Genomic DNA, 16,204 nt, shown 5'->3' on the forward strand with positions numbered 1-16,204 from the left:
AAAATGACACCTCTTATAAAGGTAATACAGACAAGAAACTACAATCGACTAAAACTTTTTTTTCCCCTCCTTAAATGAGACGTCCTTTGTTCTTTATGAATTTCATCCTGATGTGCAGCACAGCCAGCTGCAAGAGCTCAGCTCAGATGTATGGAAAGACATTCATGCCAATAATGTCTGAAAGGAAACGCTTTTGACAAAAACTACAGATTTTTTTATTTCTATTTATGTCCAGAGATCAAGGATCCACAATGTAGAGTTTATTATATCCAAAGTTTAAGGATCCAGTGACCAATTTCATATTTATTTACTTTAAGACTCAATAACATGTTCAATTTCAATTCAATTTCATCAGCTTATAAAGCTCCAAATCGCCACAAAAGCCGTCTCAAGGCACCTCACATAGAACAGTTCAACATAAAAAATTAAAATAAATAAAAAAATTCAAATACATAATTAAAAACAGAATTAAAAGAATAAAGCAGATAGAAAACCTGTAAAGCCTACTTTTAGTACACAAAAAATTCATAAGAGGTGTCGATAAGGGAATCGATAAGGAATCGGCTCAATATTGGTAAAATCTCATCAGTACCCATCCCTAGTTACGGCATATTTCTGCTGACACATGACTGAAGTTGGCGTATTTGTTGTACTGTTGGCTTCTCATATATTCCTGCGGCGTGCCGCTCACAGGACACGCGTGTCCTGTCAAACAGATGTGACATTCAGATCGCCTGTTGCATGTCAACATAAACTCACGGTGCATTGCAGCTGGGACAGCCTGTCAATGTCCGTGCTCTCCAGCCCGTCGCAAAAGCAATATATGTTTTTATGTATTTCCATGTCAGGACAGCAAGCACACACATGCGCATGTCCATCAAAACACTGTACGTGTTCTGTAGCTGTGACGTCCAGGACCAGTTGCTCCTGATCATCATCTAGAGACATTTAACCAAAGAGTATTCCTGACAGGTTTTGTGAGATCACACGCACACACACGATAGTAAGTCATCCAGATGGTCATCAAGATGGGAGTTTGAACTATGTTTTTGCAAATCGGTGAACTCCTCTTTCGGTTTTGCTTAACTGCACATGGATTTGAATGATCTACTCTGCCAGAGGTACTCACGCTGTGCCAAAACACCCTCGATACGATATCCCAAGACAATGGCAGCCCTCTGAACATCCAGGCTGTTGAGCAGGTTGGCTGTTTGGACCGCAGGCATTCTCTGGCCACTGGGATCCTCCACAAAGTAGACCATCGCCAAAGGGTGGTCCGCTCCTTCCAACCGGCTCGTACTTACAACCTAAAAGAGTGACAAAGTTCGTGTGTCAAGACGAAATCAAATCATACGATCGAGAACTGGCAAATTTGTGTTAACCTTTTATAAAAGGTGGCATTCATTTACAGCTGAAAATAAAAAGAATGGACACAATATTAGTTATAATTACCAGATTTAAAAACTACAGTGGAAAACCAGAGCTATTTTAATACTATAATGAAGTCCTCTTCTATGTCTCGTAAAATATTGGACCATGCAAAAGGATGAAGAAGATTGAAATTTGCTTGTCACAATGATTTAGAGCAGTGATTCCCTGGTGGGCCATGAAAGTACTGCAGGTGGGTCTTGAAAGGTCATTTAAAACAAACAAAATACCCCAAACATTTAAAAACTCTTTGAATTTCAATTTTGCAATAATGTTTAAAATTCTCCCAAAATATTTAGTATTATTTTAAAAACATAAGCAAAATGATAAAAACAAAGCGATGGGAGTTACATTACATCCATTCTTCATTTATCAGATCTAGTTTAAGATAAACATATTAGTTTCAAGTGTTGGTCAAAATTTTGATTTGTGGATTGGGTAGAAGGCAAAAAGTGTTCAGGTTGTAAAGTGAGCTGTGATGTTCCTAAATATAGAATGGCTGGTTCTGAGGAGGGGGAAAAAAAAATGCAATCGACAAGGCCTTATGAGGTATGTTACTCCATCCTATCATTCACAAGAGATTGTTTTCAGGGTGTTATGTCAAATCAAAAAACCAAAACAAAAAAAAAAAAAAAAATCTAATTTATTAATTTGTACTGCGCCAACTCATGATAAAATCACCTCAAGGTGCTTCATACAACACAGAAAAACAGAACAAAATTGTTGTGTGGGCCGCTGAAGAGGAGGTACTGCTGGCCCACCACCAGAAGGCGCCCTGCCTGAAGTGCGGGCTTCAGGCACGAGAGGGCGCTGCCGCCTCAGGAACAAGCTGTGGTGACAGCTGTCACCCATCATCCGTGACAGCTGTCACTAATCATCACATCTGGTATAAAAGCAGGAAGACACCTCCACCAAACTGCCGAGATATCATCTTCATCTGGAGGTAATACTCTCAGCCTTTTGTGATTTATAAATCTGTTATTGTGAGTGTTTGCAGGAGAACCGGTCGTTTTTACGGAGGCTGTGCAAGACGGCGCTCCTTTTCATCTGAGACCGCTGCAACGTGTTGAGTGAGAGGTGGAGGTGGCATTCCCACCATTGTTACTGGGTGTTCACACACCCACCCTTTGACTGTCTTTTGCTTTCTGCCAGCAGTACCAGATCCGACACGCCGGGAAGGTGGCCACCTGGGGACTCCGGGACTTGGCGGCTCCAGTATTCCTCGGGTTCAGGTGGCGGTGGAAATCGTGTGGTTCCAGTTCGTTTCCAGACGGGCGTCTCCTATCGTCGAGCCTGCCCACACGACACCTTTATTAATTGACTGTTGCACATTCTGAATCTGCTGTGTTTGGTTGTGACATTCACAACAGTAAAGTGTTATAATTTGTCTCCTTCCATTGTCCGTTCATTTACGCCCCCTGTTGTGGGTCCGTGTCACTACACTTTCCCAACAAAAATAAACTAAAACATTAAAAACATAATAAAAGCAAAACCATAAAAAGTAAAAGAATAAAACACATAATAACACAATATACTAGTGGTAAAACAAGGATGACAAATATGTCTTTAGTCTGGATTTAAAAGTCTCCACAGCATCTGAAATCCTTATGTACGTCGGAGGAGGTCATTCCACAGCGTGAACGGCAGACTTTTTATTCACCCTGGGAACACAGAGAAGTCCTGCACCCTGCAAACGCAGGGCCCAAGCTGGTACATAGGGCTTAACCAGGTCAGCCAGGTAGGGAGGTGCCAGTCTGTGAACAATTTTATAGACTAGTAGCAGAACCTTAAAATCTGAACTCACTGGGACAGGAAGCCAGTGAAGGGATGCCAAAATGGGCGTAATATGGTCAAACGTTCTGCTTCGTGTCAAGAGTCTGGAAGCAGCATTTTGAACCAGGTGAAGACCCCTAATGCTGGACTGCGGTAAACCAGAAAATAGAGCATTGCAATAGCCCAATCTAGACTAAATAAATGCATGGATCAGAGTCTCAGCATCAGCCATAGACAGGATGGGACGAATCTTCACTATATTTCGCAGATGGAAGAAAGCAGTTCCTGTAATGTCTCTAATGTGGAGGTCAAAAGACAACGCAGGATCAAAAATTACCCCAAGGTTCCTCACTTTGTCCGTATGATGTGTAACACATAAACCTAAGGTGAGTGCTAGCTGGTCAAATTGATGCCGATGCCTCGCTGGACCAAGAACCATCATTTCAGTCTTATCAGAGTTTAAAAGTAGGAAGTTACTTGACATCCAACTTCTCACTGATACAAGACAATCTTCAAAAGATTTTATGTGAATGAGATTACCAGCAGTTATCGGCAGTACAATTGAGTAGCATCAGCACAGCAATGAAAGGGAATCCCAAAATGCTGCAATACGAGGTCTGTCAATAAAGCAATGGTCCTTTTTATTTTTTTCAAAAACTATATGGATTTCATTCATATGTTTTTACGTCAGACATGCTTGAACCCTCGTGCGCATGCGTGAGTTTTTCCATGCCTGTCGGTGACGTCATTCGCCTGTGAGCACTCCTTGTGGGAGGAGTCGTCCAGCCCCTCGTCGGAATTCCTTTGTCTGAGAAGTTGCTGAGAGACTGACGCGTTGTTTGATCAAAGTTTTTTCTAAACCTGTGAGACACATCGAAGTGGACACGGTTCGAAAAATTAAGCTGGTTTTCAGTGAAAATTTTAACGGCTGATGAGAGATTTTGAGGTGATACTGTCGCTTTAAGGACTTCCCACGGTGCGAGGCGTCGCGCAGCGCTCTCAGCCGCCGTCGTCAGCCTGTTCAAGCTGAAAACCTCCACATTTCAGGCTCTATTGATCCAGGACGTCGTGAGAGAACAGAGAAGTTTCAGAAGAAGTCGGTTTCAGCATTTTATCCGGATATTCCACTGTTAAAGGAGATTTTTTTAATGAAAGACGTGCGGACGGGTCCGCGCGTCGGGACGCAGCCGACGCGGTGCGGCGGCACAGGAAAAACACCTCTGTGTTGATAACCATTTGTAAAATCCAGGTGGTTTTTGATGGCTTTCAGTGGAGTGAGTATATGAGAAATTGTTTAACAGCAGGACATGTTCCAACTTGTCCTTAAGGCTTTCAACAGAGGTGTTTTTCATGTGGCGGAGCGTCGCGTCGGCTGCGTCCCGACGCGCGGACCCGTCCACACGTCTTTCATTAAAAAAATCTCCCTTAACAGTGGAATATCCGGATAAAATGCTGAAACCGACTTCTTCTGAAACTTCTCTGTTCTCTCACGACGTCCTGGATCAATAGAGCCTGAAATGTGGAGGTTTTCAGCTTGAACAGGCTGATGACGCTGCCTGAGAGCGCTGCGCGACGTCTCGCACCGTGGGAAGTCCTTAAAGCGACAGAATCACCTCAAAATCTCTCATCAGCCGTTAAAATTTTCACTGAAAACCAGCTTAATTTTTCGAACCGTGTCCACTTCGATGTGTCTCACAGGTTTAGAAAAAATTTTGATCAAACAACGCGCCAGTCTCTCAGCAACTTCTCAGACAAAGGAATTCCGACGAGGGGCTGGACGACTCCTCCCACAAGGAGTGCTCACAGGCGAATGACGTCACCGACAGGCGTGGAAAAACTCACGCATGCGCACGAGGGTTCAAGCATGTCTGACGTAAAAACATATGAATGAAATCCATATAGTTTTTGAAAAAAATAAAAAGGACCGTTACTTTATTGACAGCCCTCGTATATTCCAGAGAAGTGCCACATAAAGGGAAAAAAGCAGGGGGGCTAAGATGGACCCTAGGTAACATCAGTGGTAGGACCCACTTCTATAGCAGGGTGTAGTGGCTGGGCCAAGGCATGCTGAGATATGCTCAACCTAATGTCCTCCATTTTCTTCTCGAAATAATCCAAGAAGTCCTGTGCTGAAAAGGGATAGTGACTAACAGGTGGCTGCCCATAGAGGAGAAATGCTAGTGTCAAACAAAAACTTTGAATTATGCTTGTTTTTAATTGATCAAATCAGAATAATAGGCCAGCTTTGTAGTCAATAGTGCATGCTTATAATCTATGATAGCATCACGCCACGCAAGGTGGAACACCTCTAATTTGGAGCTACGCCATTTCCATTCCAAATCTCTAGCCTTCTGCCTGAGGTCATGCAAGTAACCCTTGAACCAAGGCGACTGTGCTTTGGGAAGGTGTGATTTTAATAGAGGTGGCGCAACCTTATCAAGTGTAGTTTTGAGCACTGAATTTAAACTATCCGCAAAATTGTCAACTGATTGAGCATTCTCCAAACTTGAAGCTAAAATATCAGGCAGTCTAGCTTCGAGCTCAGTCATAGATGAGGGTTTAATGTGTCGCCACAGTAATAGGCAAGATTGTTGCTCCACTAATCGTGGCAGCGTAAATGTAAACCTAATAATGTCAACATTATTGTGAGTTATGGGAATATAATACAGTGGCTTTGCTATTTTCTAATCAAAAGAAAGACATGCAATGGCTGTATGCATCATCTATTTCCATTTTAATATAAATTTATGACGTAGCATATGTTGGTGTTGTCTTCTTCTATTGGCTGGTACCGGTCACTCCGCGTCCTTCATCACATCCATAAACCTACATCACATTGTGATGTCTCCAGTTCAATATTTCTAGTGGATAGACTAAACGCAATTGCTTCTAAAAATAAGCACAGGATCCATGGAAGACAAAGTACTACAGTTTCGACATCGTAAAATTAATATTTAATGAAGGTTCTAATGAGCAAAACGTCTTCATGCTACTAAAAATGAGTTTTTAATGAAGAGCGTAGCACCTCATTTTCTGTGGAACCTTGTAACATTTATCTTGAGTTTTTCCTGACAGCCACAATTAAATGTATATTCTTATTTGTTTGACTCCACAGTTACCTTTCACTCACTTTAAATGTGTTGTAAAGATGACAGATCCAAATTAAACATGAAACTGCACATTCACAGATTATCTCCAATTTCTTTTAATGACAGGCACATATTGAAATGTCTTTGATAACGGACTTTGTGCATTTATCTTGAATCTGATAGTTTTATGTTCGGTGCTTTCATCATTTGGTTTGTCCTTTTATGTACACAAATCTCTAAAAATCTGAAAGTACAGATTTTGTCTTGACCGTGTAAGGCATAATGGGCTAGCTATGCCCCCCCCATGACTCCATCCTTCCTAGAAGATCAAAACAAAGCCAAACAATATGTTATGTAATAACGCTGATACTATCTCCACTACTGCTGTCACAATAACGAACCACAAACACATTTCAAACCATTAAATCTCATTTATGGTATCTAACAGTATTTGGCCCCATTCTCAAGTGTTTTTTTTTTAACCTCAATCCTTGCCCTTGGGAAGGTGTTAGAAAGATGGTTAGTTGGTTTACTTGACTAACAGCATTCATTCATTCATTTTCTGAACCTGCTTATTCCAACCGAGGGTCATTGAATGTATGTGTGTGTGTGTGTGGGGGTCCTATCCAAGCAGTCACTGGGCAAGAGGCAGGGCGCACCCAGATAGCCCGCCAGTCAATCACAGGGTCACATATACACAGAAACACATTCATACTGTCACTCACAGCTACATTCAATTTAGAGTCACCAATTCACCAATCTTGAATGTCTTTGGAAGTGGGAGAAAGCCAGAGCACCCGAAGGGAACCCACGTAAACACCACACAGAAAGGACCAGGTTGGAAGTGAAGGTGAAACTCCCTTGATGTGCCCTAATTAAAAGCAAAATTTATTAAATTAGTAATGTATTTTTTTTTTTTTATAAAATCTGAGATTTAGTCTAAGATGGAGAAGAAAGGCAAACTTTTTTAAACGACATCAGTTCAACAGCAATACGGCTTTGGAAGATTATTTTTTCCCAAAATGGTGATAACATTGGGTCTGGTCCACACCAAGTGTAAGTGCATTATGTGGCAGGTGTGCTTAAAAGGGCATCTTAAGAACATTTGAAAATTATTTTTCAATACTGTGAGACACTCAAATTTTGCGAATGAGCCCATTTTTGCAAAACGTTCTTGAAAAAGGTTGGCTCTCACTTTTGATAGAAACCAAAATATTTTGGCAGTGCTCTGTAAAAAGGCCAACAAAATGCACTGATAAACAATATGAATGGACTCACAGCATCATCCAGAGAACTCTGACTCAATCGTTTTCCCAGAAACACACAGCCATAATCAGCTTGTGTGTCTAAGTGCCAGACAAGGGATCCTAAAGGATTCAATCCAAGGTCTGCAGTGTGAGTCACCTCAATCGTTATGTTCAAAAGGCACTAAAAGATGGATGTCTTTGAAATGTTAATATAAATATATGTATAGAAGCTCTGGTAGACTCAACGACAGTATCCTTTCAAGGCTACAAAGAACAAACACACACAACCTGATGAACTTGTTAACAACAAGCACTATAATCAAAAGAAGCATTGATACCTACATTTTTAACTAATTTGAGTACTAAAATTTGAGCAACACTGAAGACTCAACTGACAGAACACCTGCAATCGACTCTTCCGTGTACAAGTGTGTTGTATTTCCTCTTGAATACCAGAAAGCACCTTCATCTCAACTGAAATGTGTCTGAGATTTATACTAACTGTAATCCCATCACCATCCAGCAGGACACCATCACTACAGTATTCGATACTGAATGCACCTAAAAAGTGCGAGTCAACCACCCGATTGCAAATGCCAGTGAGGACATTATCGTATAAGAAACAGCTCAGATACATTTAAGGTGAATATGGGGCAGGATACATGTTAAATGGATATTAAATGGATGATAAATTGCTGTCGCAGAGTCCGGGAAAACCTAACTTCTGGTATAGAGCAGAGCCAACAGCCAACTGACAAGTGGCCACCTGCAGGACCTCCGAACCCAGTCAGAAAAACAGACCGAGTCACAACTGTCAAACAATGAGGGCCAGAAATCAGAACAGTGATGAGCTTGAAATGAATTTCAGCACCAAGTATCATTTGCTGTAGGTGCAGTGACAGTGAATGCTAACCTGATCACTCTATGCCTGAATGATTATGATTGGGTGCAGATGAGAACATGAATCAATAAACCTAAGTACTGTAAGTGGATAATGCAGCAGATGTTTGAGAAGTCTGAATCGAGCATTTGCTGCTGATTAGACACACAAAAATGAACAACAGCTCACGGGTGGTAAGGAGACATATTCTTGATTGTGAAAAGAATCATTTTAAAAAGGGAGAAAGAATGCCAGAGAGTAGAAGTACAGATCTAAATACAGCAACCAGTCTGACACTGAATGCTCACCACCAACATGGCACTCTGGTTTCCCAAATTACTCTGCAGATTTTATGAAGGCAGCTGTGTGGGAGACAAAGTAAAAAAAAAAAAAAACTTCTCAACTGAGGACAGCATTTTTCAGTTCAACAAGCTGTTTAAAGATCACTGTGTGCATCCACACGTGATAATGCCAGATGAAATATGCTTCCATACTTTCTCAAACATATTCCCTTTTATCTAAATGTTTTCATCTGTTTCCCTCATGCTGAAGTCTTTTGTTATGAAGTGTGCCTTCCCAACAGGAATGGGCTTAATCATCCTCACTGTGGGATACAGACAAAAAGAAATGGTTAATAATTAATCTGCTCTTAGTAACTCTGTGGCTCAAAGGAACCATCAAGAAACAGAACCAGAGAAATGACAAAGAGGAAATAAGGACTTTTAAGGTTGTGGTCTTTGAGTAGCTTGCCCTGGGCCGAAAGGAGATGCGGTTACCATGGACACAGAGCACTGTCCTGTTCCTTTAGAGATGAGCGAAGCAGGTGCACAGCAAACCCACAAAAGGCAGAGCCTGATTAGTAAAGCAGTAAGGCTTTCAGTGGCTGCAAACACTGCAGCACTCACATAATAAGCCCTCAGTACTGAGGAAAGGTAGTTCAAGCGATCTTACCTCAGGGAATGATGATATAAGCCGCACAAGGAAGGAAGCACTTTCCAGAGCTGGTGAGTAATTCTTCAGCAAACTTCTAATTTAAGATGCTTCAACATTTGTTGTGTAATTAATGAAGAAGCATTTTTTGTTGCCAAAAAGCAGCCATACCAAATGCTACGGATGGGGGTGAAACTAATGATATTGCAATGTTTACCATATTTTCTGGAGTACAAGTCTTTTTTTTACTGTAATATTTACCTGAAGATCAAATTTCAGTGACAAATATGTACTTTCACAAGTGGCAGCCAGAGACTGCAAAAGTTTCTCATTAATGCAGGCTGATCCAAACACGATGCCGTCCCATCGGCGGTGGAACTTACTGTCCAATTTTCACACCAAGCACAGAGGAAAAATAAATAAATAAATAATTTAAGCCAAGATAGCAAGAAGAGTTCTTCTGCCTGATACACCATAGCAGATGTGATATCCCAATTAATAGGACATTTGCAAAACCCAAATATACACTGTATTTGCCACTTTTTAATACAGCCGAGTCAGTTGTCAAAGACCCTGGCAGGAAGTAGTTTACTTCAAAATGCACCAAATTATTTTCTTACCAAATACGCCGTACAGTTCTCCCGGGGAAATGTAACTTAAGATGTGAGTTTTTTTTTAATAAATTTATGATATACAGATGTATAGCATCAGCCGTGCACAAAACTGGTGCTCAGGTGCAACAGATTGTATGAAAAGAGCTTCCCTCTGTGTTTTCTGTAATTCTTTTTTTTAAAGCACACACCAGCACCACTTATGAGCATATGTGTATTATTCAACTTTTCCCATGTTCCACTGGTACTAAAAATGCAAAGAAAATCACAATGTATTGTAATATCAAACTACAATACATGCAGAATCACATTTCTTAAAAACATGATATATATCGATTGCCATGCAAGTATAATATTGTATCGGGAGGTAAGTATCATCCCAGCTTTACCTGAGCCTTCAATTCACCTCATGAAACTTTAACTGGGATGTTGAATTTCCCAAGATCAGGTGGGATTTGGATCGCATTGTTGTGAAAGTGTAGGAACACGGACCCACAACAGGGGGCGCAAATGAACGGACAATGGAGGAAGTCAAATAACAACACTTTACTGTTGTGAAGAAGCACAACCAACACGGCGAATTACAATTGTAGACAAGTAGTCAATTCACAAAAAATGTGTCACGTGGGCAGGCTCGAAGATAAGAGACGTCCGTCCAAAGCAGAACCGGAACCACACGATTTCCTCCGCCACCGAACCCCGGGAATACTGGAGCCGCCAAGTCTCGAACACCCAGGTGGCCACTGCCTCCGCTTGTCGGATCTGGTACTGCTGGCGAGGAACAAAAACAGTTAGATGTGGGTGCGTGTGCACCCAGTAACACGTATGGTGGGGAAAACCACCTCCACCTCTCGTCGAAAAAAGAAACAGAATATCTGCTGTCCAATACACACAAGCAACAGATATTCACAGTCAGCTGAGAACGTTACCTCCTTGGTAGAGCGATATCTCGGCAAAGAGGTGGAGATGTCGTCTTGCTGATATACCACTGAAGATCAGATGATTGGTGACAGCTGTAGTAGGTGATAAGTGACAGCTGTCACCCCGGCTGCTCCTGTGAGGCGGCAGCGCCCTCTGGTGCCTGGAGCCCGCACTCCAGGCAGGGTGCCCTCTGGTGGTGGTGGGCCAGCAGTACCTCCTCTTCAGCGGCCCACACAACAGGACCACCCCCTCAACGGGCGCCTCCTGGCGCCCGACCAGGCTTGTCCGGGTGGCGGCGGTAGAAATCGGCCAGGAGGGCCGGGTCCAGGATGAAGCTCCTCTTCACCCAGGAGCGTTCTTCGGGGCCGTACCCCTCCCAGTCCACCAAATACTGGAAGCCCCGGCCCATCCTTCGGACATCCAAGAGCCGGCGCACAGTCCAAGCCGGCTCGCCATCGATGATCCGGGCAGGAGGTGGTGCCGGACCTGGAGTACAGAGGGGTGAGGTGTGATGTGGCTTAATCCGGGACACATGGAAAACGGGATGGATCCGCAGTGAAGCCGGAAGCTGAAGCCTCACCGCGGCTGGACTGATGACCTTGAGGATTTTAAATGGACCGATGTACCGATCCTGCAGTTTAGGTGAGATCACTTGGAGGGGAATGTCCTTTGTTGACAACCACACTTCCTGCCCTGGCCGATACGTAGGGGCCGGGGTCCGCCAACGGTCTGCATGGGCTTTCGTCCTCATCGGGGCCCTCAGCAAAGCAGAACGGGCGGCACGCCACACCCGACGGCACTTCCGCAGGTGGGCCTGAACCGAGGGCACACCGACCTCTCCCTCAACCACCGGAAACAAAGGAGGCTGGTACCCCAGACACACCTCAAAAGGGGAGAGGCCGGTGGCTGACGACACCGGGCTGTTATGGGCATACTCGATCCAGGCCAAATGGGTACTCCAGGCCGCCGGGTGCGCGGCCGTCACGCAACGCAGGGCCTGTTCCACCTCCTGATTGGCCCGTTCTGCTTGCCCGTTGGTCTGGGGATGATACCCGGATGAGAGACTCACCGTGGTAGAAGCTCCTCCAGACGTGCGAGGAGAACTGGGGACCGCGATCGGAGACGATGTCTGTTGGAATCCCATGCAGCCGGACGACGTGGTGGACCAGGAGGTCCGCTGTCTCCTGGGCAGTCGGGAGCTTCGGGAGGGCCACGAAGTGGGCCGCCTTGGAGAATCGGTCCACTATCGTGAGGATGGTGGTGTTGCCCTGGGACGGTGGAAGGCCCGTGACAAAATCCAGGCCGATGTGGGACCAGGGGCGATGAGGCACGGGTAGCGGCTGGAGCAGTCCCGAAGCCCTGCGATGATCAGCCTTGCCCCTGGCGCAGGTGGTGCAGGCCTGGATATAATCCCGGACGTCGGCCTCTAGGGACGCCCACCAGAAGTGCTGCCGGACAACTGCCACGGTTCTTCGCACCCCTGGATGACAGGAGAGCTTGGAGCCGTGACAGAAGTCCAGGACTGCAGCCCTAGCCTCTGGTGGGACGTAGAGTCTGTTCTTCGGCCCAGTTCCGGGGTCCGGGCTTCGTGCCAGGGCCTCCCGGACGGTTCTCTCTACGTGCCAGGTGAGGGTGGCCACGATAGTGGACTCCGGGATGATGGGTTCCGGTGGATCCGACAACTCCGCTTTGACTTCATCTTCATGTACCCGGGACAAGGCATCCGATCTCTGGTTTTTGGTCCCGGGACGGTAGGTGATCCGGAAGTCAAAACGGCCCCGAAGAACAGTGACCAGCGGGCTTGCCTGGGGTTCAGCCGCTTGGCGGTCCTGATATACTCCAGGTTCCGGTGGTCAGTGAAAACCGTGAATGGCACGGACGTTCCCTCCAACAGATGTCTCCACTCTTCAAGAGCCTCTTTCACCGCAAGGAGTTCTCGATTGCCGACGTCATAGTTCCGTTCGGCCGGGGTCAACCTGCGGGAAAAATAGGCACATGGGTGAAGGACCTTATCGGTCTTCCCGCTCTGGGAAAGCACAGCTCCTATCCCTGAGTCCGAGGCGTCCACTTCAACCACTAACTGGCGACTAGGATCGGGCTGCACCAGAACGGGTGCAGACGAGAAGCGCTGTTTCAACTCCTTGAACGCGGCATCGCAATGATCCGACCAGGTGAAGGGGACTTTTGGTGAGGTCAGGGCTGTCAGGGGGCTAACTACCTGACTGTAGCCCTTAATGAACCTCCTGTAGAAATGAGCAAAGCCGAGGAACTGTTGCAGCTTCCTACGGCTGGTGGGTTGGGGCCAGTCTCTCACCGCCGCGACCTTAGCCGGATCAGGAGCGACGGAGTTAGGGGAGATGATAAACCCCAGGAAGGACAAAGAAGTGCGGTGGAACTCGCACTTCTCGCCCTTCACAAACAGCCGGTTCTCTAACAACCGCTGCAGGACCTGACGTACATGCCGGACATGGGTCTCAGGATCCGGAGAAAAGATGAGTATATCGTCCAGATATACGAAGACGAATCGGTGCAGGAAATCCCGCAAGACATCATTAACCAATGCTTGGAACGTCCCGGGGGCGTTTGTAAGACCGAACGGCATGACCAGGTACTCAAAGTGACCTAAGGGGGTGTTAAATGCCGTCTTCCACTCGTCTCCCTTCCGGATCCGAACCAGGTGATACGCATTTCTAAGATCCAGCTTAGTGAACATTTGGGCTCCATGCAGGGGCGTGAACACTGAATCCAACAAGGGCAATGGGTATCGGTTACGAACCGTGATTTCGTTCAGCCCCCTGTAATCAATGCATGGACGTAGTCCGCCATCCTTTTTCCCCACAAAAAAGAAACCTGCACCCATCGGGGAGGTGGAATTCCGGATCAACCCGGCAGCTAAAGAGTCCTGGATGTAGGTCTCCATTGATTCGCGCTCAGGTCGTGAGAGGTTGTACAGCCTGCTGGACGGAAACTCAACGCCTGGAACCAAATCAATGGCACAATCGTACGGGCGGTGCGGGGGAAGGGTGAGCGCCAGATCCTTGCTGAACACGTCCACAAGGTCATGGTACTCCACCGGCACTGTCCCGAGATTGGGCGGGGCTCTGACCTCCTCCTTAGCCTGGGAACTGGGAGGAACCGAGGAACCTAAACATACCCGATGGCAGGTCTCGCTCCACTGAACCACTACCCCGGACGGCCAATCGATCCGGGGATTGTGTTTTAACATCCAGGGGAACCCGAGAATCACGCGGGAGGTGGCATGAGTCACAAAAAACTCGATTTCCTCCCGGTGGTTCCCTGACACCACCAGAGTTACTGGAGGTGTCTTATGTGTGATTAAAGGGAGTAGGGAGCCATCTAGTGCCCGTACTTGCACAGGTGAAGTAAGTGCCACCAGAGGGAGCCCTGCCTCCCTGGCCCATTTGCTGTCTAGCAAATTCCCTTCAGAGCCCGTGTCCACCAGTGCTGGGGCCTGAAGGGTTAAATCCTCATAAAGGATTGTAACCGGGAGTCGTGTGGCAATACGGGTGTGTCCCACGTGAATGTCTTGGCCCGCCCCTAGCCCAGTTTCTAGGGGCGGGCGTTGGTGTTTAACCGCTCGGGGCAGTCCCTCACTTGATGCTCTATCGAGCCACAAACAAAGCACGCTCCGCGGACCAGCCTCCTCTGTCTATCCGGTGGTCTGAATGTGGCCCTGCTCGTGTCCATAGCTTCATCAGCAGGAGGAGCTGTAACCACACGGAGCGAAGAGGCTGTGGAGCGTGGGGAGGGCGGAGCTCGGTTGGAACCGGAAGGGAGAGGGACGGCGTGTGCCCGGCCACGCCCTTCATCTCGTTCCCGACGGCGTTCTTCTAACCGATTGTCTAATCGTTATAACCAGATCAATAAGCCCGTCTAAATCCCGCGGTTCGTCCTTAGCCACCAGGTGCTCCTTCAGGACCAACGACAGTCCGTTTACGAAGGCGGCACGGAGGGCCGTGCTATTCCAGCCGGACCTCGCAGCCGCGATGCGGAAGTCGACTGCATAAGCAGCTGCGCTCCGGCGCCCCTGTCTCATTGACAGCAGCCACGGCTGAAGCGGTCTCTCCTCTATTTGGGTGATCGAACACTGTTCTGAACTCCCTCACAAACCCATCATATGTCTGAAGGAGCCGTGAATTTTGCTCCCAGAGCGCTGTAGCCCAAGCGCGTGCCTCACCGCAAAGCAGTGTTATAACATAAGCTATCTTGCTAGCATCAGTCGTGTACATGACGGGACGTTGTGCGAAGACGAGCGAACACTGCATAAGAAAGTCCGCGCACGTCTCCACACAACCCCCGTACGGCTCTGGAGGGCCTTATGTATGCTTCAGGGGAAGGTGGGAGGGGTCGTTGAACGACCTGTGAATGTCAACGTTGCGCACAGGATCGACAGGAGGGAGAGCCGCAGCAGCGCCCTGAGGGCGCGCTTCCACCTGAGCGGCGAGAGCTTCCACCCTGCGGTTAAGGAGGACGTTCTGCTCGGTCATTAGATCCAACCGAGCCGTAAAGGCTGGTGAGGATTCGCTGCAACTCACCGATCATTCCTCCTGCAGACGCCTGTGCGCCCTGTTCTTCCATTGGCCGTTCAACAGCCGGTTGACGCCCTCGGGGTCCCTGACGTTGGCCGAGATCTCCTGTGTGAAAGTGTAGGAGCACGGACCCACAACAGGGGGCGCAAATGAACGGACAATGGAGGAAGTCAAATAACAACACTTTACTGTTGTGAAGAAGCACAACCAACACTGCGAATTACAATTGTAGACAAGTAGTCAATTCACAAAAAATGTGTCACGTGGGCAGGCTCGAAGGTAAGAGACGTCCGTCCAAAGCAGAACCGGAACCACACGATTTCCTCCGCCACACCGAACCCCGGAATACTGGAGCCGCCAAGTCCCGAACACCCCGGTGGCCACTGGCCTCCGCTTGTCAGATCTGGTACTGCTGGCGAGGACCAAAAACAGTTGATGGGGTGCGTGTGCACCCAGCAACACGTATGGTGGGAAAACCACTCCACCTCTCGTCGAAAAAAGAAACAGAATATCTGCTGTCCAACACACACAAGCAACAGATATTCACAGTCAGCTGAGAACGTTACCTCCTTGGTAGAGCGATATCTCGGCAAAGAGGTGGAGATGTCGTCTTGCTGATATACCACTGAAGATCAGATGATTGGTGACAGCTGTCCGTAGGTGATAAGTGAAAGCTGTCACCCCGGCTGCTCCTGTGAGGCGGCAGCGCCCTCTGGTGCCTGGAGCCGCACTCCAGGCAGGTGCCCTCTGTTGGTGGTGGGCCAGCAGTACCTCC

At 46.9% G+C, this 16,204-nt stretch overlaps 1 protein-coding gene across 1 annotated transcript in view; it reads right to left on the reverse strand.

The window, feature by feature from the left end:
- The window catches only part of LOC117514967 (UPF0606 protein KIAA1549-like), a 107,810-nt gene that overhangs the window by 49,549 nt on the left and 42,057 nt on the right, over positions 1-16,204 (reverse strand). Inside the window, 1 exon segment of the mRNA XM_034175530.1 lies at positions 1,130-1,307. Coding sequence (XP_034031421.1) covers positions 1,130-1,307 — 178 coding nt within the window.

This window comes from Thalassophryne amazonica, chromosome 8 (assembly GCF_902500255.1).
Source record: "Thalassophryne amazonica chromosome 8, fThaAma1.1, whole genome shotgun sequence".
In the NCBI taxonomy this organism is placed as follows: Eukaryota; Metazoa; Chordata; class Actinopteri; order Batrachoidiformes; family Batrachoididae; genus Thalassophryne; species Thalassophryne amazonica.